The 26,077-nt window shown below is 39.5% G+C and overlaps 1 protein-coding gene across 4 annotated transcripts in view; it reads left to right on the top strand.

Moving 5' to 3' along the window:
• The window catches only part of KIRREL3 (kirre like nephrin family adhesion molecule 3), a 704,205-nt gene that overhangs the window by 601,795 nt on the left and 76,333 nt on the right, over nt 1–26,077 (top strand). For all 4 annotated transcript variants that reach the window (XM_087939024.1, XM_087939026.1, XM_087939025.1 and 1 more), the window contains exons 8-9: nt 25,071–25,219; nt 25,636–25,763. In XM_087939024.1, coding sequence (XP_087795150.1) covers nt 25,071–25,219; nt 25,636–25,763 — 277 coding nt within the window. The remainder of the gene's footprint in view (nt 1–25,070; nt 25,220–25,635; nt 25,764–26,077) is intronic.

The following is a 26,077-nucleotide window of genomic DNA, read 5'->3' as shown; positions in this document are numbered from 1 at the left end:
ACAGACTTAATTAGCTTCAGTAGATGTGCTTTATGGTGTGTCTTCGAATCATTTGGGACCACCAGAAGAGAGAGAAGAAGAGAGGCAGCGAAGACTCTCAGGCTTAAGGAATAAAGGAATATAAGGGAGCCCTGCTGGAATAGATCAAAGTCATCCAAGCCAATCATTTGGAAAAACCCACCATGGACAGAAAATTTCATAAGCAGCAGAAACCCTAATTTACTACCATTCCTGCAACAGTGGATATTTATCACTGTGTTGGTTATTTGGAAATAATGTATGTCATCAAGAGAAATAGCCATTGATAACCCCCCCCCCTTTTTTTTTTAAAGAATTAGTTCAGTCCTTCTTTACAAAGGCTGTTGGGTTTTGGTGGCCAATCCAACACCTGGCAGTAAACTCCATAGCATTCTATTAAGAACTTCCTTCTATTGTTTTTAAATATTCCACGTTTCACATGAAAGGTTGAACTGTGTTCAATCTTATGGGAGGAGAAAAGCTTACTTGCAGTCATATTTTCCACCTCTTTTCTTGAGAATATCAAAAATTCCTTATCACTACTTAATAATATGGGGACATTGGTTCAGTAGCATTCAGTCAACTAATCCTGTTCTAAAACAACCATGTTTTCAATGGTGTAAGAATACGACACACATCACAATAGGGTTTGGCTGTTGTGTCTCTAAAAAAATTCAAGAATTATACGTCATTTTCCAACAACAATGGGAAGAATAGGGTGGAGAGATGTTACAAATTACAACATTGCCAGCCTCAATTACTGCTGTAAATGCCAACTGCTCTTTCTCAAAGTATTTTTGCATAGCAATTAACAAACTTCCCAAGGGACTGGAGTGTTTATGAATTCATGGGGTGAGTCATATTCCTATTGAAGGTATTTCCAAGGGTACTTGAGTGGCTAAAAAAAATTGTCCAGGAAAATATTTATTCCTTCTAGATAATTCTGAGTAAGTACCGAATAAAATAGCAAGCAATCATTTTGTTGCATTTCTATAATTAAAAATTATGGCTTTTTCAAATTAAATACCACACGCTTAATCAAAATGGGCACTCTGAAGGGACAACACTAGTAGAATAATTTTGACACAAAGACCCAAAACAAAGCTGATGACAGCTTAATAGGACCTGTATTATGCAAAAGCCCCACTTGGTTAGGAGCACACTTTAAATAATATTTCTTAATGCAAGTTATTTATCTCTTAGTTTCCTTACCCACAATAGGTTGCCATCTTATATGCACTTACCTGAAATTAAGTTCCATTAACCCCCCCCCCCCCATGGGATTCAACCATAATTATTCCTTATTAGTCCTTCTACCATTCAATAAATCAAGAGACAGGCGATAGAGAGTCATCCACATGTTTTGGACTACGGTTCCACCATCTTGTCCCATTGGTCATGATGCCTGGGGCTATAGTGGAAGTCTATAGTGGAAGATGATCAAAGGCCTGGAGGCTAAACCATATGAAGAACAGCAGCAGATTTTGGGTCTGGCTAGTCTAAAGAATAGAAGAATTAGGGGTGACATGATAGCAGTATTCCAGTATTTGAGGGGCTGCCACAAAGAAGATGGGGTCAAATTATTTTCCAAAGCACCAGAAGGCAGGATGAGAAACAATGGATGGAAACTAATCAAGGAGAGAACCAACCTGGAATTGCGGAGAAACTTCCCAACAGTGAGGACAATTAACCAGTGGAACAGCTTGCCACCAGAAATCATGGCTGCTCCATCACTGGAGGTTTTTAAGAAGAGACTGGACAGCCTCTTGTCTGAAATGGTATAGGTTCTCCTGCTTGAGCAGGGGGCTGGACTAGAGGACCTTCAAGGTCCCTTCCAGCTCTATTCTATTCTAATTCTATTTCTACTTCTAATGAAGAATAAAATGGATGGTTCTCCTCAGTAATGATCATTTGGGATTAATTAAAAGGGGCTACATCTGGAATTGTGTACAGGTGAGTGTGAATGGCTGGTATTCCTCTCCTGATTTATTTCTGTGTCAACTAGAAAGAAAGTCTCTATCTCCACAACATTCAGGATAATGAGGAGGTTACCAGACATGTCCATCACTTTTCCATCAGGTATTATTTGTTATCATTTTTAATGTCTAATTATGACACTATTTTAAACTTCCTTGCTGTATGGGGAGGATAGGATTTCTTAAAGCTTCCTTTCACTAACTTTCTAGCAGATTATGTTTTTTATTTGCTTTAAGGCAAGTTAATAGCTTTTGTGGGATTGCTTATTTGTAAAGAGGCATGAACTTAAGTCTACTGCAAATTGATTTCTTAAATTGTGCCCTTTATTAATTAGGTGAGTTTTTAATGGTGCAGATAGCCGGTGATGCTTTTAAAAAGGGCACTTTACTTCTTTTTTGTTTCCATTTTGGAGGAAGTTCATCTTCTGTGACAGGACCATCTAATCTCATTTCAGAATTATTGTTTTAGTCATATTTATACTGGTGGCAACACTGCTGCAAGTGAATCTTCATGAACCCAGTGGATTTTGCTTCTGAACAAACACGATAGGTTAAGATTTGGCCCTGCGTATGTCCTGTTACTTATTTATAGCCTTCAGGGGCATTCATCTTCTCTGCATTATCAGTTGTGATCAAACTGTTTGGCAATGGTCACTGTTCAGGCTGCAAAGGAAAAACTGCACAACCAGATTCTTCCGCATATAAATTATCTTGCAAAACTAAAACAAAACTAGTTATTTCAGGGAGAAATCTTTTTTTGAGAGACTGCCAGTCTTCCTATTTGCAAAACATGAGTATCTGTATGTCTCTCTCCAAGTGAAGGCACGGCCATGATCAGAGGGAACCATAGCATCCCCATCTGGAATATCCACAAAGAAGAGGTTAAGACAGGTGGAGGGACCATTTGCAGATGCCTGAATCTGAATCCTGTAGGGCTTTGTCATCTACAAACCTCAGAAGTATTTGATTTGCATGAAGTTTTGATACTGAGGGTCATAAAGAGATACGTTCTCTCAGTGGTCATTTTTTTCCCTTCCTCTAAAAGCGTAATATAACTTCATCCCGAGTGATCGCTATTGCCTGTGTTTAACACTTAGTACAACATCTAAGCTGTTAAGCAGTGCAAAATAGAAAGGCCATATATTTTCTGAGCTGGGAGGTTTGTGCTGGTGACCGTTGCTTATCCTGCACAGTTTTAAATATTTCTACAATTAAAGCCCTCAACTCCATCAGTCTAGCTGAGGCTTTGTTTTTCCAAGCACAAACCTGTTGGGCCATTAAGATCTGCAGCAAATGTCTTTCGGAAGAAGCCTCTCTTAGCAAAGTTTCATTTGTTCAGCAAGTGCAGATCATTCCCAACTTACAACTACTCCTGTCCTTGGTGGCGCAGTGGTTGGAAGGCAGTCTTGCAGGCTAACTCTGCATTCCACAGCCAGAAGCTCGATCTTGACCAACTCAAGGTTGACTCAGCTGTTGTGGTTCGTCAGAGGAGATGGAGGGCGTGCCTGGGTTACTGTCGAGGCCTGCGGAAGGCTCTGAGGATCAGGAGGTCTCAGAGCCAGATGCAGAGCAGGGCCCATCCAGTCGCGCTCAGGTGGAGAGAAAGCTGTTTTGGGGCCTGAGCTGAGCAAGAGGGAGGAACATCTGGGGCCTGTCCCAGATGTGTGTATGCACAGAGAAATGTGGAGAGGAGAGGAATGCAGGACTGAAGGTCAGCTATTTAGGAAAAGAAGGAGAGGTTAACAATCCCTGGCTGGGATATAAGGAGGAGGGTTGTGGGAGGCGTGGTTATTGGAGACAACCGTTCATGCTCCAGAAGAGTTCCCTCTGGCAGATTCCTTGCCAGGATTTCTTTGCCACTACCCAGGTTGTTCAGGACTCTTTGTGTTGGCATTGAAGTGCTAATTGAGGCTCCCTGTGTGAATCACCTAAGGATGTGTGACCTTGAGCATTGTCAGTGGATGCTGTGTATTCCTGCCTTTCTAAATAAAAAGGGTTTCTCCTCCGCTGTTGAGTGGGGCTTGTGAAGGCTGGGTTAGAACATCAGATTCCCTCCTTCCGAGGTTAATAAAATGTGGACCCAGGTTGTTGGGGAAAATATGCTGACATTGTAGTGGTTTGCCGGCAGACAGTGCAGACGGTAGCAGAATTGGACTGTGGGGAAGAACGGGGACCAGGTAGGGAGTCAGAGAGGACTCAGACGAGGGGCCTGTGTCTGATGCAGAGATGTGGCCAGGACCATCTGGGTGTGGGCTGCTGCCTTTGGAGCCTCCAGAGTCTGGCAGCAGCGAGGCAGAGGACCCAGGGGAACCTGTTCCCAATGCACGTGTGCACAGAGCTGCTAGAAGGCGAGAGCAACTGAGACAAAAGGGAGACTTGGGAGTAAGGTTTGGAGGTGTTTGCCCCTCGGCTAAGCTATAAAGGAAGGGCAAAGGTAGAGAAACCTTTGCAGGAAGCAACGTCATTCTCTCTGTTCAGATTAAACCTTGAAGCTCTGTGTGGACTTTGTAGTTTGGCTGGTTTTTTTACAATTCATTTGGCACTCTCGTTGTTGGCTACAATTCAAAGGAAAGAAAGATGGGTGCTTATCTCGAAGGGACTGTTTGGGGACTCATTACTGGCTTGGAATAAAAATAATTCCCAGTGTTGAAATAAAACAAGAGTTGTTTTAACTAAGCTTGTGTGCTTAATTACAGTCTCTGGAAGCCTTGGTCAGAACAGACATCATAAACCATTCAGAGAATACTGTAAAGCATTGTGGAGTGGTACATAAGCCTAAGTACTAGTGCTACTCATTTAGTGACTGTTCAAAGTTTCAATGGCACTGAAAAAAAATTGACGTGCAAGTGGTCCTCACACTTATGACCATCACAGTGTCCTTTGATCAAATTTTGGGTGGCATGCATTTATGTTTGCAGTGTCCAAGGATTGGGTGATCCTCATTTGTAACCTTCCAGGGGCTTTTGATGAGCAATTTGATGGGGAAGCCAGATTTGCAACTATCGTGGCAAAAAAAAGAAGAAGAAAAACCTCATAAAATTGAGTGAAACTCACTTAATGACTGCATTGCTTAGCAATGGTTGTGTTTGCCATTGTGGTCATAAGTTGAGGACTACCTACAGAAAAAGGCTTTCTCCTCCATCACTCCCAGGATGTGGAATGTACTCTGTCTGGGGGATTCAGTTTGACATTCACTCTCATTCTTCTGAAAAACAAACAAGATTAATTTCTTTCAACAGTCTTGTTATTGTTAAATACAGTTTGCATTTATATCTTCTTGGTCTTTTTTTTTAATTTTACATTTGTACTGTTTCTTAGTCAACCTGAATATTCAAACTGATCCAGCTTGGATGTTCAAATTGAAACATAAATCAAATAAGTCATCATCATAATCATCCCTTTTTTTTAAACCTTCCTGATGATATTTTAGCATACCTGAGTGATTAAAAATTGGTGTTAAGGGATTAGAGGAGAAATAAACAATTTGCTTTAAGTATTCTTCAGTCTATAGCTCTAATACCTCTGGCTTTATGGTTCTTTTGAAATGCTATTGGAAGGAAGCCAAAGAAAAAGTCACGTGAACATTGCGGTGTCGATTCAGTTCAAAGGATCTATTTGGTCGTAAATTCAGGAGAACATATACCCTTTTTCTTATGTGTCATTTCTGTGTGGAAACAGGTCCCGCATGACGTCCCTTGGATGACAGTTACATCACTCTTTGCTCTTACCTTAGCTTCTCAGAAAATCTGAAATGGAGCATGCTATGATGTTCATTTCAGGTCCCGGGAATATTTACCCCTCTGTTATCACGCCTCTCTCTCTCACGTGCGACTTTTTCCTATGAAACACTTGTCCAAGGAATCGCAAAGGAATTATCTCTTGTGCAGTTCCCATTCTCATCGCCACATTGCCAATATAACCATATAAATAGAGGCTAGCAATATGTGTTGCTCAAACTCAAGCAAGTCCAGCTTTAAAATAATTTCAGGGTAATCAAAGAAACTTGGTTAGGCATGGTTTTAGGCTTACTCTTTGGGGTTTAAGTAAAATACTTACTTTGTGATAGCTGAGGGGTTTTGTTTTCCCAAGTTTACCTATAAACTGTCATGCCCCTGTTGGAGTCTGACTCCAAGGAAGAGGAGGAACAGCCGACAGGGAGTGAAGTGTAGCTCTGGAGGTTGTGGAGAAACTGGGGAAGGGCACGGGCTGGATGGGCAGTCAGAGGAAGACCCAGGCCCATCCCCTTTTCATCCTAGGGCACGCAGGGAGGAGAGGATAAGGGAGAAATGTGAATGGCATGGTCTATGGGGGAGGAAAGGGCCCTAATCCCCTTCACGGGTTGCAACAGTGAAGACTGTTTAAAAGGACAAACTGTGCATGGCCCAGTGTTGGAAGCAAAGCATGCATTATTCTTGTCGGAACTTATCTGTGTTTTGGCTTCCTCCCAACTGCGGTTGCTGCGTTATCTGGTAGAAGTCTGCAATTAATAATCCTTGCCTGCCATAGTAATTCCTTCAGTGTGGTTTGTGTTGGGTTTTTTATTTGGAATTAACTTTATTTTGGGTGCGGACTGCATTTACTCCCTTGGAAAACTGTTTTCTTTAAGAGTTTGAATTCCAGCGGAGGATAATTGGACATTGGGGCCAAGTTGGAGGCATTAAAGGAACTTTATTCTACTTTTGTGACTTGGTTATTTTTGTGTCACACCCTGGGCCATCACATAAACATTGTTATTTATGCAGTATATACCCGAACAGAATAAAGTAGAACAGCAGCGGTTAGAAACTTATCTAGGAGAGATCCAACCTAAAAATAAGGAGAAATTTCCTGTCAGGGAGAACAATTAATCAGTGGAACAGTTTGCCTTCAGAAGTGGTGGATGCCCCATCACTGGAGTTTTTTAAGGAGAGACTGGACAGCCATTTGTCTGAGATGGTAAAGGGAAAGTCTTCTGCTTGAGCAGCTTTGGCCTAGAAGACCTCCAAGATACCTTCCAACAATGTTATTCTATGTTTCTATTTTTGTTCTGTATCTGAAAAATCAATTGATTTTTTAAAATCCTATTAGGAAAAAATACCCAACCCATTGAAGTTAGCAGGATTATTAGACAGTTCCCTTAGACCAGACTCTGCAACATTTTTCTGAGTCAAGGCCCACACTTCATCTTTCTGTAGTATGAGACTATATCTGAAAAAATATCCTGTGGCAATTTGCATTTTAAAGAATGCTAATTAATGTAATATTTAATTCCTCTTGCTTTTTTATTACATTAATACAGTTTTTCCAGACAGGGCTTTTAGAAGGATTCTGTGGGCTGCTTCTAAAGCTTTCAGAGGATCTACGTTATTCTTGGAATCTCAGTTTATCCATCGCATTTTGGACTATCTTTCATCTCCAGCTTGGGTGGGGGGGTTGGACTAGATTACCTACAAGGTCCCTTCCAACTCTGTTAATCTCTCTATCTATTCATTTCATGCCCTTTTAAACTTTGCACGGGTCTGGCTTTGCAAATTCAGGCATCGATTGATCATGGTGTAGTCTAACAGTCATCAAATACCAAAAAGTAACATTTTGCTTGTGTTAAGGAAAAGGTCGATAATCAAATGATAGTAAGCATTTGCTAATTAAAGCAACTGATCAGGAAGATGAGCTCCAGACTGTGTTTTTGTTTCTCCATGTTCTCTTGATGAGTAGAAACTGAAACCAATATTATTGATGTAATTGCCAACTGGCAGATGATGGAGTACATACCATTGGAAGAAGTAATTACAAAGAACTTACCAATTAGAACTCATTTGCACATAGAATTGCTAGCTTGAGGGGGTGGACGGGATATTGCTGTGAAATCAACAGCGAAATAAAAAAAGTTGTATTCAGCTGGGATGGGGAGGAAGTGTGAGAGATGGCATTTTTCTGAATATTTTTAAAATGCACATTTTATTTATACAGGAAGCCTTCTTTTAAGGGGTTTAGGTTTTGACTTAGCAATACCCAAACTCTTCCAAGCTGAGGTATTCTGAAGAGACTGAGAAGATTGCAGAAGGTTCAAATTAGAAATGAGTAGTTAAGCTAAACTCCATTTGTACACAATCCTGTTTAAGATATATAAAACAAGACGGAGTATGCAAAGTTCAAATAGAGGACAATTAAAAGATTAAATCATTCTCTATGAGTAAAGGACGGTAGGTTTTTTTTTTCTCTTATAACAATTAGGGTGATTGAGCTGAATGGTGGAAGATTCAGGAAAAAATATCTGGAGGGTGTTTTTTTTTTCCCATTCAGACCATAATCTAACTGAGATTTGCTGCTACAAGGTGAATGATGGACACCAACTTCTGTAGCTCCAGCACATGAATAGACAAATTTATGGAGGAAAAGGCTACTAGCTATTTTATACTGATAGTTCTTGACTTACCACAGTTCATTTAGTTTTTATTTATTTATTTACTTATTTTATTTGTCAAAAGCTTACAACAGAAACAAGAATAAACATAAGTTTAAATACAAGAAATAGGAACTAATAATTGGGGACAATAGGACCGGGGCACGATTGTGCGCTTATGCACGCCCTTACGGACCTCTTAGGAATGGGGTGAGGTCAACAGAGGTTAGTTTGAGGGTAAAGGAGTGGGGGTTTGAGCAGGTGACAGAATCAGGTAGTGAGTTCCAGGCATTGGCCACTCTGTTGCTGAAGTCATACTTCCTGTGATCAAGTTTGGAGTGGTTTACATTTAGTTTATATCTGTTGTGTGCTCTTGTGTTGTTGAGGTTAAAGCTGAAATATTCATTAGCTGGTAAGATGTTGTAACATATGATTTTATGTACTATACTTAAGTCCAGTCTTAGTCAGCGTAGTTCAAGGTTGTCTGAGCCTAGAATCTCGAGTCTGATGGTGTAGGGTATTCTGCTGTGAACAGAGGTGTTCCTTTGAAGTTACAACGGTATTGGATAAAGTGGCTTCTGACCATTTTTCACACTTAACAACCATTGCAGAACCCCCATGTGTGATCAAAATTCAGATGCTTGGCAACTGACTCACATTTATGACGATTGCTGTGTCCTGGAATCATGTGAACCCATTTTGTGACCTTCTGACGAGCAAAATCAAGGGGGAAGCCAGATTCACTTAACAACTGTGTCACTAACATAAGAACTGCAATGATTCAATTAACAACTGTGATGAGAAATGGAACAAAATCCACTTAGCAACTGCCTCACTTAGCAACAGAAATGTTAGGCTCATAACATGGATATAAGTTGGATATAAGTTGAGAACTATCTATAAATGTAGCCATGGTAAAAGAGGTGGAGTTACAGTTATCCAGTCATCAAGTGTTGGTTTGTTTTTGACATGAACATACCCCACAGATACCCCTGTTGCAACACTAACATAGGCTTACTTGCAGGTTAAATTGGTGGACAGCCTGAGGGTTTGGAACTGTACTGAACATTTTGAGATGAACCTGGTTTGAAAGCTAAATAAATCTGGGCTGTGGTAGGTGTGAGTGGAAAACATCCAGGGAATAGTAGGACCATATGTTTCTTCTGGGAAATCAACAAATGGAAAATCATGTTTTATGTTGGTGCCAAGGAAACTACGTGGTTGTATGAAGTCATCAGGCTGAGATCAGGCTTACCTTGAAATTGAGGGGGACTGTAAAAGGAGAAAGAAAGGGGCATCATGCTAATTTTTGGCAGCATCTCCAAGAGAATGCAAATGAAAAATGATGAAGTCTTTTAAAGGAGGAACATTATGGCTTAAAAGAAAGAGAAGATCTGGAATAGTGGATATTATGTGCAGGGTGTCCCAAAGGTGCTTTTTTTCAAGAGGCAACTGGATTTTCTTTCTTTTTCCCTGAAAACATTTCGCTTCTCATCCAAGAAGCTTCTTTGGTTCTGCTTCATGTGTTGGTTGAAGAACTGAAGGAGCTTCTTGGATGAGAAGCGAAATGTCTTCAAGGAAAAGCAAAGAAAGTCCAGTTGTCTCTTGAAAAAAGTGCCTTTGGGACAACCATAACCTGGATGACTGAGAATTTCCATAGACATTATATGCAGGAATGGGCTAACTTCAAAATGCACACTAAAAAGGATGATTATCTTGGTTAAAATGCAACCTCTAACAAATTGAGAAAACAAGCACTTCTGACCACTGGAATATGTTATCAGCAGACAAAGTGAGATCTGGATAATCAGTAATATGAGAAATTGTTACCACTGGTTTTTAAAGAATCAATAAAGTTTAACAGGAATCCAACCAGGGATTTAAGAGTAAAACTGAAAACTTGCCTAAATCCCCAGAATAAAGAATTTAAGATTGTAGATGTCATTGAAATAAAGTTAATCTCAAACTCATTTCAGATGGAGAAACTCTGTATGAACTTTTCTCACCTTTAAAATCAATGGAACTTAATAGTGCGATCTGATGCACGTCTACCCAGAAGTAAATCCCACTGAATTCAATGGGTCTTTCTCTCAGATGTACAGGATCAAAATTCTTATCTTCACTGGATTTATAGCCTGGACTTCAAATCCTGTGAGGTAGGGATGAAGGACTTCATGCTTCAATATCATCACAGAGAAGATCCTATCCGAAATAGATAATGAAATAATATTGTTTACTATGAAGACAGAAGATTATTCAGGAAATCTTTTGACTTTCATCTACTTGTAAACTACAGTGGTACCTTGGTACTCAACTGCTTAGAAACTCATCAAATTTGGTATTCATCGTATTCTGGTGTGAACATTTTGTCCCTGAACTCACTGGTTTTTTTGCTGCTTAACGCACAAGCTAGAACGTGTCAGTGTTGGCTGCCTTGTGATTCACTATATTATTCCAAAAAATAATAAAAAATTGGGAAAAATTTGTTTCAGACTCATCCTGTATGGTACTCATCACACCTCCTGGGACTAATGAATGATGAGTACTGAGGTACCACTGTATATCACTTTGCTCTGTAGAATCTCAGATGGTAACTTGTAACAGATAACATATAATCAGAGTTGGAAGGGACCTTGTAGGTCATCTAGTCCAACCCCCTGCTCAAGCAGGAGACCCTTCACCAATTCTGACAGGCGGCAGTCCAGTCTTTTCTTGAAAGCTTCCAGTGATGAAGCTCCCACAACTTCTGAAGGCAACTTCTGTCTCCTTGGCTCTCACTGTCAGAAAATTTCTCCTTATTTCCAGGTTGAATCTCTCCTTGCTCAGTTTCCATCCATTATGTCTTGTTGTATAATACAGAAGTTGTCATCAAACTTTGCCATAACTTAAGGCATAACTTAATTCAAAAATTAAGAACCATGAACTGATTGCCCATTGCAATACCGAATGGGACAACTCACCATGGTCCTTTCACTACAGCCAATTTGGCACAACAATTTGATTTGATTTTTAAAATAATTTTAAAAATATGGCAGGGGAAGGATACTGTAAAATCTCCATTCCCTCCCCCACCCCACTAACCTGCTTTACAGCTCCATTCTCCTGTGCAGGGCAACAAAAGAAGACCTAGCCAATCAGGAGGCAGAGAACAGATGGGGCCAGGGCCAGTCAGAGGTGGTATTTGTCAGTTCTCCAAGCTTCTCAAAATTTCTGCTACTGGTTCTCCTGAACTGGTCAGAACCTGCTGAATACCACCACTGGAATGAGTGCTTGATACATCAGACCATGATGGCTGATATTGATATGGTTTGTAGTCTGCCTTGCCTAGAGAGCACTGCACATAGAAAACCGTTATACATCTCTTATTAAAAAGTATTACTGTCTTTTTCACATTTTCCTTGAACATATGGAGGAGAACAGAGGAAATTGGATGCCCAGTTGTATTGGCTCCAAAACAATCAACAGTCACACATTATTTTTTTGCCAGCCATTGGGCAGAGGATACAGCAGGTAAATTTCCAGAAATATTACCTCTCTGGATGCTGGCTTTAGCATAGCTCTGAGGCCCAACCCAACAGGAGTTTAATCTCAGGCTTCCTGCTTTGCTTAGATGTGTGAAATATATTTCCAATAACTTCAATTTGGTACGTAAAGCTGCCAGGTTTATTGACTGCCGCTGCTCTAAAGAAAGGAGGGGAAAGAATGCTCATCTAAACCAAAACTCCAAATAAAATAAAATAAGAATCTGTGGTGCTGAATAATAGATAGAATGATGAAAAATTTAGGATCGCTCATACCAAAGGCTTTGGAGCTATGGAGACTTATATAGTCTAAACAGAGCTTTTTTCCCCCTACAAACAAGAAACTTCCTTACAAAACATACCAGGTTTGAATAAGAAACAGAAATGCATTGTGCAAATTTGCGTTTGAAACTATAGTGCTGCAAATTTTGGGAAGCATGAAGGTGAGGGGATTATGGGTGCAAAGGTTCCTGGATGAATTGTATAATTGGTTCACATCACATCTATCCATCTTTAGCAGAGCTACTAACTGGTCTATTTCCCCATACAGATGTCTAAATGACCATACTATATCCACACAGACCTTATAGAAGCCCAAGCTCCTATCCCAGAGGCATGTACAAAAAAGTTAAAGCAGAGGAGGCAGGATTGGAATAATAATAATAATACCAATAGTAATAGGTGCCTTGGATGCAGTGTCAAAACAACTGGAGAACCATTTGAACATTACAGGCATTGACAAATTTGCCATCAGTCAATTGCAGAAGGCAGCTTTACTTGGAACAGCTTCCATCCTGCGGAAATATCTGTAAAACCATCAAACATTGAGATTTGCCTATCCCAGGTCCTTGGTAAGGACTCGATAGGTAGACAAAAATGCCAAACCCAGTCTGAACATCTGGCTGGCTGTGATGATGATGATGATGATGATGATGATGATGATAATAATAATAATAATAATAATAATAATAATAATAATAATAATAATAATAATAATCTGACATAACATCCCATGTTCCTGGGACGAACTTGATGAGAATGAAGTCCAACACCAGCTAAATAATTAGCAGCTGTGATTTCATGATGCTGTATAGATAATAATGGGAAGAGAAAAGAAAGAACTGGAAAAAATACGAAGATCTACAAATAAAAGTAGAAAAACTGTGGCAAATGAAAACAAAGATGGTACCAATGATAATAGATGCCTTGGTTGCAAGCCAAAAACATCCAGAGAACCACTTGAACACCATCGGCATTGACCAAATCTTCATCAGCCAATTGCAAAAGGCAGCTTTATTTAGAACAGCTTATGGTGTGACTTGCAACGATAACTTTAAACACCATCAAACAACATCTGCCTATCCCAGGAAAGGATTTGATGGGTGAATAAAAATTCCGAATCCAGTCTGAGCATCTGGCTGACTGTGTGACCAACTATAATAATAAAGGAATCTCTCTCTATCTCCTTTTCTCTCTCTGTCTCTCTTGGTAACAGAATTAGGACGAACCAAACGAAATTACAATATCACAGAGGAGCAGTATACATTGTCTCTCGCTCAGCACCTTACAACAGATAGATATTGCCTTTAAGCATGACTGTGAATATGATCTCAAGTATTCATAAAAACTCTTCCTCCCCACCAGCTCCACCACTGTGTCAGTAAATTCAATTCATTATTGGGAAAAGAACCTGCACTATATCCTGATAACATTGTTGTCACAACAATGATGCAGCACTCTCTTTGTAAAAGGCGGTCGTGGACCTTCCAGGTGCTCAGCTGAAAAGCATAAAATAATAGTTATAGCAATGCAAAATTTAGAAAACACTCATATTCAAAACTGGATCTACAGAGATGGTCAATTCTAAAGAGATCGGTAATCTCGGTGACTGAGATTCTAAAAATCACATGAAATGATGGATTTCATAACCAAATACATACTGATTTGCCACACTGTTACCTTTCCGAATGTGCTTTTTGAACCAGGAAGGAAAGGAAGGAAGGAAGGAAGGAAGGAAGGAAGGAAGGAAGGAAGGAAGGAAGGAAGGAAGGAAGGAAGGAAGGAAATTTTTGAATGGTCTCTTGACATTTTTTATATCCATCAAATCAGGAGGGGGGGCGGGAATCAAATCCAGATAAATGTTTTTTTGAAAAAATCCCCTCCAACTAAATCTAGAGAAATGCCTTTCTATGAATGCTTATTTTTCTCCTTGTATACAATAGTACTGTATAGTACTCTATAGTACTCTATAGTACTTTAAAAAATCTCCGGCCAAGATCCACACACACCCCAACATATTTTTAATCACTATATTCACACTGTTGATTATAAAATCTCCTTTGAAGCTTGAAATCAAGAACCTGTTTCCTGATGAAAATGCATTTCTGTCCATTGTGCAAACCATTTAAATTACAAGGCAGTAAATTCAGAGATGATCCTCTAATGTTCCTGAGAGGCTACAGGAAATAAACAAATAAACAAGCAAACAAAGGTATAGCTGAGAGAGATTATAAGGGTAGGCAAAGCAAATAACATAAATTAAATTCATCTGATGGAGCAGGCATGTTTGAATGAAGAGAAGAAATAAAAAGGAAGGAGGGAGGGAGGGAGGGAGGGAGTGGGGAGGGAGAAACTACGGTGGTCCTTGATAGGAACTTGATTACAATATCTAGTTGGTTTCAGTATAAGGACTTGAGATTAAGGCCTAAACATGAGCCAGGGTGGCACAGTGATTAGAGTGCAGTATTGCAGGCTATTTCTGCTGATTGCTGCTGCCTGCAATTTGGCAGCTCAAATCTCACCAGGCTCAAGGTTGACTCAGCCTTCCATCCTTCGGAGGTGGGTAAAATGAGGAGCCAGATTGTTGGGGCCAGTATGCTGACTCTGCTTAGAGAGGGCTGAAAAGCACCTTAAAGTGGTATATAAGTCTAAATGCTATTGCTATGAGGAAACCATAGAATGAGTTTATTGTAGCCAGTCTGTATAAAGAGCTATGTATTATTATGAGGGTCTTGTTAGCCTGAATGTGAGGGTCTTGACATCATCCCTTGACCTTCAAAAATTCATGCAAAGAACAAAAATTGTTGCAGGAAAAGAGCCATCCTCAAGGGGATATATTTAAGAAATAGAGTAATACATACAAAGGAAACCATGCATGGATTTTGAAATTCTTTCTGACTCTTTTCTGAAATTTCCTGAGTGGGAACTATTTGCTCTTCAACTGATTAATATAAAGGACACTGTAAAACTTTGCGGTTCTGGGCCTGAAACACTGCCCTGTTTAAGAGGAATAGAGGGCAAAAGCTAACAAGAAATTGAAGGTATGTCATCTCGTGCAAGATATATGTCATTTATGTCATGCAATCAAGTTCACGAGAAAAGGCAGTTACACTCAAATGGTCAGTGGTAAAAAGAGGCAAGTCTGCTAAACTACATGGTGGTTAGATGCTATCCAAGCTGATTCCAGCTGAATCAACTGAAATAAACCATGCAAGATAGGAAAACATGGAAAGGGCTGGTCCATAGAATTGCCAAGAATTGAATGTGATTGAACAGATAAGCCTCAGGATCATCATGTCAAGACTTGCTAAGAGAGGGCAATTGATACAGTTCAGAAACTGCCTTGGGCAACACAACGGCAATCTATAAACACCTGCAGGGCAACATGTACAAATGAAAGAAGGACTTGTCCACAATCTCTGAAGATCATAGAGCAAAGGACTGAGATCATTCTTTCTTAACCATTCAAGAAGGTGAATCAAGGGAGTCATCAGAAGAGGAGAAAAATCCCAAGGACTAAAATGAAAGAAATATTGCATGAACTTGAAAATCAGCTCTCCCAAAGTCCAAAGTCCATATGATCCACAGATATGCCTTTATTGAATCACTCTGCGAGCTAATGGATGAGTGTTTTTATTTGGGGGGGGAGGAGCTTTGTTTAGGTTAACAGATTAACAGATAAGCAAGCCCCCAGTCCCAACTGATGCTTAACTAGGGTGAAGAGAACCAGTTATCTAGTTTTCCCCCCTCCTTTCCATTCAGTAATGTCCGATTCTCAGAGACTGTCAGAACGAGTCTCTGCAGTTGGTTTTCACAGCTATAAGATCTCAAATTATGCCAACAGAAATGATCATTGGGAACTGTTAACACTTTTACTGAGGGAAACATTCTGTATCTACTGCAAATTCCTTGGCGGAATATCTGCCTGATTTCCCACACACACACACACACAATATTCATCTGTACAAAAATAAGGTCATCAAAGTTGGAACTATCCATCATCTTGATCAGGGATGACAACTTTAAGACTTGTAGACTTCAGTTCCCAGAATTCCCCAGTCAGCCATGGCTGCTGTTGAGAATTCAGGGAGCTGAAGTCCACATTGAGAAAGTTGACATTGTTAGAGAAACACAAATATAGAACTAGAGGATGATTTTTTTTTTGTTTGACATGCCTATATAATAAGACAGAGGTAGTAAGATAGATTAAGATGCAGGTAGCTCTCAATATATAACCATAAATTCATTTAGTAACTTTGGTGACTTAAAACTGGTCCTTGTATCCATTACCATTGCAGTATCCCCACAGTCATATGTTCGAAATTTAGGCACTTGACAACTGGCATGTATTTATACCAGTTGCAGAATCCTGGGGTCAGCATTTGTGACCTTCCTAACCAGCTTTTGAGGCAAGAAGCCGGATTGGCTTAAGATGAGATGAATACTTTATTTCCTTATTTAGTTAAGACTGTTAACAACTATTCAGCTACGTAAATAACGCAGTCTTAAAAACTGTATTATTCTTTAACCAGTGGTGGGATTCCAATTTTTTTACTACCAGTTCTGTGGACGTGGCTTGGTGGGCATAGCAGGGGAAGGATACTGTAAAATCTCCAGTCAGAGGTGGCATTTGCCAGTTCTCTGAACTACTCAAAATTTCTGCTACAGGTTCTCCAGAACTGGTCAGAACCTGCTGAACACCACCTCTGCACTTAACTGGAGTGATTTTTTATTATTTTTATTTATTTGATTTGTCAATCGCTTACAAGATAATAGGTATAAGTATAAACATGAGTACGAATACAGGAAATAGGTACAAATAAATGGGGACAATTGGACAGGGATGGGAGGCACAATGGTGCACTTATGCACACCCCTTAGCAACCATGGCAAAAAAGGTTGTAAAAGCAGGGATTACACTTAACAACTTGCTTAGCAATGGAAATTCTTGTCCCAACTGTGGTCAAATGTTGAGAACTATCTGTACACATCATTTTCAGCCAGGTGTAACAGATGAGAAAGCCCATGTCTTTCAAATGATTTGCAGGAATATGGAAATAGCTGCCTGTCTTGGGATAGTTGTCTGTTCTTTGAATTATCCCTTACAGAACTGTCAATATAACTTCTCAGTTGTTGGATGCAAACTCTTCCTTCCTCTAATTACTGGTTCATCATTGTCCATAAAGGGAAACATCTGCCAACAGTTCCCACAGCAGCTGCCTTCTTCTGTGTTATTCTCTCTCCTGGGTATTTTCTTACGCTTTTGGGGGGGGATGTAGAAACAGATAGAGAAACACAAAGAATGATGACTAAATGCAATGGCTATTTGTCCATATCAAGCATCAGGACAGTGCGTTCCCCTGCTGTTTCCCTCAGATCTGAACAAGTTGCTGCAAGAGCTAAGTTGGTCTACAAGCCAACATGCTACACAAAATAAAGGGAAAGTAGAGGAAAAGAAAATATACCAGAAACATGAAGGAGTGTGTAAAAAGGATAAGGGGAAGATGATTGTCTGAACTCCTTCTGCCTTTGAGCCTACCAATCACTATTAGCAAACCCATCTCCCTTCCTGGAGTCGTGATGATGGGAACTAATTAACTCTCGCTTTTTATTTCATGGATTCCAGCTTTTCATTTACTTTTGTTTGCCATACAGTACATAGGGTTTTTTTTTAATTACCTTAATTGTCAGAGTATAATGTGTACAATGAGATTGGCTTTTAAAGTGGGTGTTTGCAACATTTTAAGTAACCATCTATGCCATTTTCTATTTAGATTGCATAGTATCTTGTTCAATCCAGATGGATTCAGGGTGGCTTTGATACATTCAGATCTTAGTGTGTGATTAAAGATAGTCATTTGCAATTTTCTAAGTGGACTGGGAGGATGTGGTTTTTCACCATGATCAATTTTTTTGTTGGCACACATGTGTGTTGAAACAGTCTAAATTTTAGAAGTGGAGAACTTCTGGTTCTTAACCATATTCCTCACTGCTATCCAGGTTTGTGGGGTGCTGAGAATTGTTGGAATTCATTGTTGGAATGTTCAGTATTTCTATGCTATAGTATTCAGTCTGTAGATGGCATTATTTACAAGTTTGGATCTATGGTATATGCTCTATGTTCTTTTGTTCTGAGTAGACTTTCCTGTTTCCTGTTACACTGATTATAACTGAGCAGTAAAGCACATGGCGACTGTACTCTTCGTTTGCTCTGTGTGGTGCTTTATATAAACAGAATTTCTAACAAGAGTTGGTTCAGCAATTTGGGGAGGGCCTTACACTGTTTACCTCAGCTGAATCTTGCAAGAGGATCTGCAGCTTTACACAGTATTAGGTTGTCCTTTTCACATTCTAAGAAAAAAAAAATACCTACGCTAGGTCTTCTTGTTCTCCTGGGAAATAGTGTCCATCTAATAGGATTGTTATAAATTGAGCATAATCTCCTTTCTTTGTCAGGCTGGGAATAAATAGCCACTTAGACAGAAAGAGTGCACCTCCCACATAGAATGGAAGACCAAAAATAAAAGTGCAGTCACTGGATTAATTAATAAAAAGAGATTTGTGGTGTGGGGGGATAGAAGTTGATTCATTTGCATTTACATCCCAACCATCCAGTAGGAAGAAGAATGGAAATGGCTAGTCAGCATCTGTTGGAAGGGTGAAGATAAATAACTGAAGAAAGGAGATAAATGCATATAAATTGAGTTTACATCTGTTAATATGTCCCTTTTGAAAAGCTGATGCCATCAGTTGGCATATGATATCCCACTGCTCACTCACCATCAACCCCATTCGCATTAGGACTTGTCATGTTGATGATTATGATGTTATCCATTGAGGTAGTCTTGATGTATATCACCTCACACTTTCCATGTGTGTCCTGATGTCTTGGAGCCCTTTCCTTGCACGGGAAGAAGGCTTAGCAATCTCTCTCTCTCTCTCTCTCTCTCTCTCTCTCTCTCTCTCTCTCTCTCTCTCTCTCACACACACACACACACACACACACACACACACTTAACCATGATTTGCATGCATTCTTGGGCTTGGTGTCCACAAAACTATGATTGTAGATCAGGGGTGTCAAATTCAATTTCATTGAGGGCCATATCAGAGTTGTGTTTGACCTCAGGGGAATGGAATGGGCATGGATAGGGTGGGTGTGGCCAGCTCAACTTCACTCATGTCAGGGGTGCCTGTGGTGGCTCGCATGCTCTGCCAGAGAAAACGGGCTCCCGAGTTCTTCTTTTGGGCTACAACATCATCCCGCAACCCTCTGACAGCAAAAACAGAACTCAGGAGGGCCACACAGGACCCTCCCGAGCTCTGTTTTCTCTTGCAGAGGCACCATGGGCCAAACCTTTGCTGTTTCCAGGATGGCCCCATGGGCCTTGAGTTTGACACCCCTGTTGTAGATCTCATTAGGGTTCTTTAGGCTCATTCCCTATAATCCAGAAGACCAATTTAAGATGGATACCCACAGAACCCATGTCTGAAGATCAAAACAAAAGATACCAGAGCACAGCCCCTTCTCAAACACCATGCATTCATCTTGTATTGTTTATGAGAACTACTCTATTATGTGTTTCTTATTTGTCAAATGATGAGAATTTCCACAGCCAGCATGACAGAGTCTGGGCTTCTATTTACAGAAAGACCATTGGAGCATTGGTAAAATCTTCTTTTAGACAGATTGAGGGAGAATGTAATATTTCCTGTAGGTAAAACATCTTGTGTTCAACTTTCTTTAGTACATGTTTTTTTTATTCTTCAGTTTCATGTATAAATATTTCATTTACATAGAGCTTTCCTAAATCTGCCTTGATTTTTATTCAATCTTAGCAAACGGATACTGGTGTTCATATTTCTTTTTCCCTAGCCCAGAGTGATGCATTTTATTCACTGGCTGCTGTTTGTACTGTAGAGAGATTGCTTTTGAGCATTTTGAGGTAAACAAAATGGAAGATGGATTGTTTTTGCCATCCTGCAAGATAACTTCCCCCTGTGATCACTTTTTCATGTGAGGAGAATGCAACGATTTGGTGCTCTTCTGTTTAGCATTAAATAAGCTCATATTTGCATTTCTGATAAAGATCATCATTTGGGATTGTTGCTATTGATCCATGCTTTTACAACTCTCTTTTTTTCTAATGAGAAGGAAATGTATTTGTGTATTTGTGGTGCACATACACAAAAATGAGTCTCGTCTTTCTCACCTGACTGCAGAATGTAGGTCTATGTCTGCCTTGGATATGCTAAAGAGAAAAGGATCTTCTAGTGCATCTTACTTGCAATGTCAGGAAAAAAAAATATCACAAACTATTGTTGTTTTTTTAGGGAAAAAAAATCAGTAGCAAAGAAAAGCCTTGATTTGAAGGTAACAAGCTTCTGAGACTTAGATTTGGGTTTTTTTCCTGCAGATTTACCTATTGCCAGAATATATTTTCCCCCCAAGCTCCCTTGATCCAGTCTAACACACACTGACAGTTTCTCTTTCCAAGCAGTTCCAACACCCATCCTTAAAGTGGCAAGGTGCCAGATGGTGTTCCATTAGGTCACGTTTGCTTATTGTTTGGTAAACAGCAGTTTAATTCAAGTGCTGAGTTGACAGCTTGTCTTCAAAGACAATTTTCCCACTGCAGTGTTTCAGATGCCAGCGTGGCTTTCCAGCGTGATGCTATTTCAACTGCTTTTTAAAGGGATAATGTTCCCTTTGATTAAAAGGGAGGAAGGAGGAAGAGAGGAGAGGATTCCAAGAGGAAAGAAGTGGATTTTCATGCAATCTGAATGCATGACTTGGCAAGACTCTGGATTGAATTCTTTCAGCCAGGTTGGGCCTACTTTGCATAATGGTCCTTCTTGATTTTGGACTCTGGAAGTTCCTATAAATGCCAACAGTACTACATGGCATCTGTACTCAGGCAAGGTTAAAGCAGAGAGGCAAAGTTCCACACTATGAGTTTAATCCAGCCTGTTAGAATGGGATATGGTGTAGGAGAAGGAGTGCAGAGCCTGGGGTGAAGTCAAGAGAGAAATCAGTCTGGAGTCATCCTGTTGCTACAGGTGATCCAAGTCCCCCTTGAATTCCATTCATTCTTATCCAGCACCTGACTGTTAGTTGACTAGATTCTTGTGTATTCAGTTGTCTCAGCTATTAATTTTCACAGTGTTATTCTAACTTAACTTTTGTGGATCTCACCCCATATTTAAGAGTTTCCTAAGAGACTCTATGTGTGTGTGTGTGTGTGTGTGTGTGTGTGTGTGTGTAAGTTCACTAACGTACCTATTATCCTCATCACATTTCAAATGTTTTCATTTTGCTCGTTCAAATGCACAATTTTCATTTGACAAATAAATGTAAATAAAATCTAGGCACGAGCAATAAATCTTGTTAACTGGAGCTTAATGTGTGGTCCTGATTTTTCACACCTGACAAAGGGGATTTAAAGAAGCCCCTCTGCTCCATAAAGACTGAATCCCCTCCTCCTCCTTCAAATCCTTCTGCTCTCGCCCATGATAATCAAATCCAATGGCTTTGGTAATCTTGTATGTTTCCGGAAAAGATGTGGGCTATTTGAATCAGGCTTAGGATGATTGACATTTTGGGCAAAACTCCAGTCAGCACAGTTTTTCTTAAAAAAATTTAGAAGACTCATTGTTATTTGCAAGGTTTCAAACTACCATTGACATTGGGTTGCAAGTATTCAATGATTATTCCAGTAGGAGCGCTCAAGTAATGCAGCCCCACTCCTTTCCATCTCTCTCTAACAGCTGTCAATGCAAACTGACTTAGCTCACTTCACTCCCCCAATCTCTGTTACTCCATCTTCCAGAAACTTGGATGGAATGGAGGTGATTGCAATCTGTTTATTACATTTACCACCCATCTTGCCAAGAAGACCACGTTAGATCTTCCAAGACCTCTTCAAAGCATCTTCTCTCATTGGAGACAAAAAAAATACAAGATCCAACAAAAGGCAAATTTGAATGGGCCCAAATTCCGAACTTTATAATCATCCCAAAAGTGTTTTTTTTTTCCAAAAGGCAACTGGATTTTCTTTGTTTTTCCTTGAAGAAGTTTTCCTTCTCATCCAGGAAGCTTGTTCTTCTGACTTCTTCTTGGATGAAAAGCAAAACGTCTTCAAGCAAAACAAAGAAAAGAATCTTTAGGACAACCTTAACTTGGATGACTGAGACTCTTCATAGACATTAAGCTTCATGATCATTTCAGTTCCATCAGCAAAGCAAAATGATGTTTAAATGCAACAGCAACAAAAACAATATGTTAATCTGTGATGTGTCTTTCTACAACAGCAATAGCCCTTAGATGTATATACCACTTCATAGTGCTTTACAGCCTCTCTAAGCGTTTACAGAGTCAGCCTCTTGCTTCCAACCATCTCATTGGTCCTCATGGGTCCTCATTTTACCCACCTCAGAAGGATGGAAGGCTGAGTCAACCTTTAGAGTTATGTGCTACATAACTCTTGCCATTTTTCTCCAAGTTTACTTGCAACCCCTTTTTACGCAACATCCTATGAAATGCACTATTTACAGCAGTGGAGCTGTAGCTTTCTGAAAATATGCTGATTTCTTTTACATAATTTTCTAAATGGCTCTAAAAGAATTTAAATTGAAAAATGGTTCATGCTTAGCACTTTAGAGACAGATTTATAAAATATCTAGAATTATTTCTTTCTTTTAATCCAAGCATAGTCTGTGTGGATTTAACTATAATATAGCTATAAAAAATGAGGATAATAACAGGAGTGCCACTTTTATTCAGACACACAACCATGGTTGAATACACAGAGATTCAGATCTAGACAAAACACTAAAATCTTTATTTCTTCCACAATTTTTTTTCCTTTTGACAAATACTGGAAAATAGTAGGGATTCAGCTTCATGGGCATTTGCATATATATCATGCATGCTGGCATTAAGCCACAGTTTCCTCCAACTTATTTTAGGGATTGTGTTTAAGCAGTGTGCCAAAAGACTACACATCCTACACACATATTTCATAGATAACAAAAAACAGTTGGTGTTGGCCTGCTTCACTGCCAGGAACAACAGATTATATAATGGAGGGAAAAAAAGAGTCAATTAAGGAAAGTCTTGTTCAGTTAGCAGAGATGGATGAACTTTCTAGTACATCTTAGTTGGAATCAGCATTACAGATGGTCTCAACCCCAGGAGATAGCTTAGCATCATCTTCTACTATGGACATATTTGAAATCCATACTATCCACAGATTCAGCCATCTGTAGGCAAGCAAGAGGTGACATATCCTGGCAAAATGTCCACAGAATTAGAATCTTAGAAGTGTTGCTCATGTGCAGCCAAAGTGCAAAAACTTCAGGTGTATTCTAAGATGTTTAGAAAGGTGTCTTCCATCCATTAAAATAGCTCGGTTGCATCAATTACATGCTAATGTAAATCCTTTCTTTCTTCTTCAATTTCTTCTCCTTCCCAGTTAACCTTTGGTTTCTACCAAGCCAGTGCAAATGTATTACTTCAGTGCAGTCCCTAATCCTTTAGGGCCCCAAGATAATTTGGAATTCCCATTCATTGAATTGGAACTGCAGAGACTAGAAAGCAATGACCTTCATCCTTTTCTCAGCCTTCAGCTTCCATTTTCGGTGATGTTTGAAAGTGCAACATTTGGAAGAAGGAGAAAGGAAAATGGTTGAATTGAACTGGAAAGAGTTTAACAGTTGGGACCATGGATCTAAAAGAGCCCAAATAACCTTCAATCAAACTCCACAATCCAAGAGGAAAATTTAGAACAATTTACTGGTCATGTATTACCTCTTTTCTCCCTATCCCAAGTCTGAAAGGATGAAGAGTTGGAAAAATACTTTTCTTTTATCACATAGTTTTGTCCCCGATGAGTCATTTGATCTTCAGTTGCCAAATAAAAGAACACTGTGAGAAAAAAAATGTAGAATTGTCCCACCTGTTTCTAGAGTAAGGATTCATGGATTTTTTTCCCCAGCAACTTGATTTGTTTTCAGCTACTTATTTATCTCCCCCTTTAGTCACCCTCCTGTACTTTTTTTTAGAAGGAAGGTTGATTTCCTTGTTCACGTGCCCTTATTTTACTGAAGTCTTGGAATGATCCAATTAATCAAACTGAGTCAAGAAGTACCAACTGACCTCAAATCACACAATGAATTTTATGGTCTGCTGGGACTTAAACCTAGGTTTTCCTATTTTATGCACAAAACTTCTTCTATGCTATACACTCAGAGACATTTAGCAATAGAAAAGAATACATCAAGAATCCACAACTGTTTTACTGTTAAATCAATGGATAAAAAAACAAACAAATTGCCTTGAGAAGACCAACAGAATACAAAAACCATCATGGATGCTTCCCTCAGCAAATTCCCAGGACATCGTACACAATGAATTCACTGAAATTGAGCAGCTACTGGCCTCATCACACCTGGTTGCCCTGCATCTTGTTCCACGGGGGAAGAAAGCCAGGATATAAACTTTCAATATGAAATAAATAATTTGTGTGGCATGGGTGCCTTTCTTTGCTGATCTGGTAGTTTTACACTTATCTATAATTTAAAACAAAGCAAGGATTGACTGAATGGCTGATCCAGCAGTTTTCTCCTTCTCCCTGCAAGTCACTGAAAACAAATGTTTTAGTTGACACATAGAAAATTACTCGAGGAACTTGGTATTTTACATGGGTTCCATATTGCAGTGTATTCATGTGCATCAGACTTCTGCAGTATCTAACATCCAGCATCATCTCCAATTGCTTATCTTCTGTTGTGTTTTTAATCTCCTGCCTTATCTCTTCTGTAAAGCTGAAGTTTGATTTCTCCATGTACATCGTCTTAACACAACCCTGGTATTTTCTTTTTGTTACTTGACAGGTGGGCCAAAAAGGGCCACATTATAAAGGAAGCATCAAGTGATGCTTATGAGACCATTGTTGACTTCACCTATTTCTTTGAACCCATCTCTTGTGAGGTGACCAATGCTCTGGGCAGTACCAACATCAGCAGAACAGTCGATGTCTATTGTAAGTATGGCTTAACTACTGAATTACTAGAACACTGCTCAACACATTTAACATCTTGTGTTGGAGGTGGTGATGGGGTGTTGCAGGGCAAAATATGGCCATGGACCAATTGATGGGGATGCACTTTTGAATGCTTCTTTAAAAATGAGATAGTCTGATTAAAAAACATAACAAGGTCAGAAAATGAGAACGATATGCCAACGATATTTGATCCTAATAATAATACTTTCCCTAACAAAAGATCTGGAATAAACATTTATTTAGGTAAGGCCTTAGGCCACAAAAGCAAGAACAATTCATTCAAACTTAAGCTATAATGTTCATTTGGGGTTATTTCTTTTTCGTATTTGCTGTGATGACTATTTTAAATTTTAGAGGCTGTCCTGTCCTGCAACAATTTTTTTTTAAAATTTCAGTTGGGCCACGCATGATGACGGAACCACAGTCTCTTCTTGTTGATCTTGGATCCGATGCCGTATTCAATTGTGCCTGGATTGGAAACCCATCTCTGACCATCGTTTGGATGAAGAGGGGCTCTGGTGTGGTAAGAATGATGGGCAATGCTGCTCAAAATTGGCCAGGTGTTTGAGGACAGGTTGCAGAGCTTACTGATGCCTTGCTGGCCTACCATTCATCTTGTACATTCTTATTCTTACTTTTTGTGTCAGGGAAACTCTCGGTAACTTATCAAAAAGGCATGTGACTTTTAATACGTAGAATATTTTAAAAATATTCAACTCCTCTTCTGTGATCTAAAAAGGGAAAGGAAAGTCCCACAGAGGCTAGCATGTTTTGATTCATTACTGGTAGCATTCCTCTTTCTATGGAAAGGAGAAGTTTCACACTCTAGAATGCAGA

This window comes from Pseudonaja textilis, chromosome 9, assembly GCF_049901715.1.
Source record: "Pseudonaja textilis isolate UNSWEBS1 chromosome 9, rPseTex1.2, whole genome shotgun sequence".
Classification (NCBI taxonomy): domain Eukaryota; kingdom Metazoa; phylum Chordata; class Lepidosauria; order Squamata; family Elapidae; genus Pseudonaja; species Pseudonaja textilis.
Note: the sequence above shows the minus strand (reverse complement) of the source record. Positions and strands in the feature narration are given on the sequence as shown.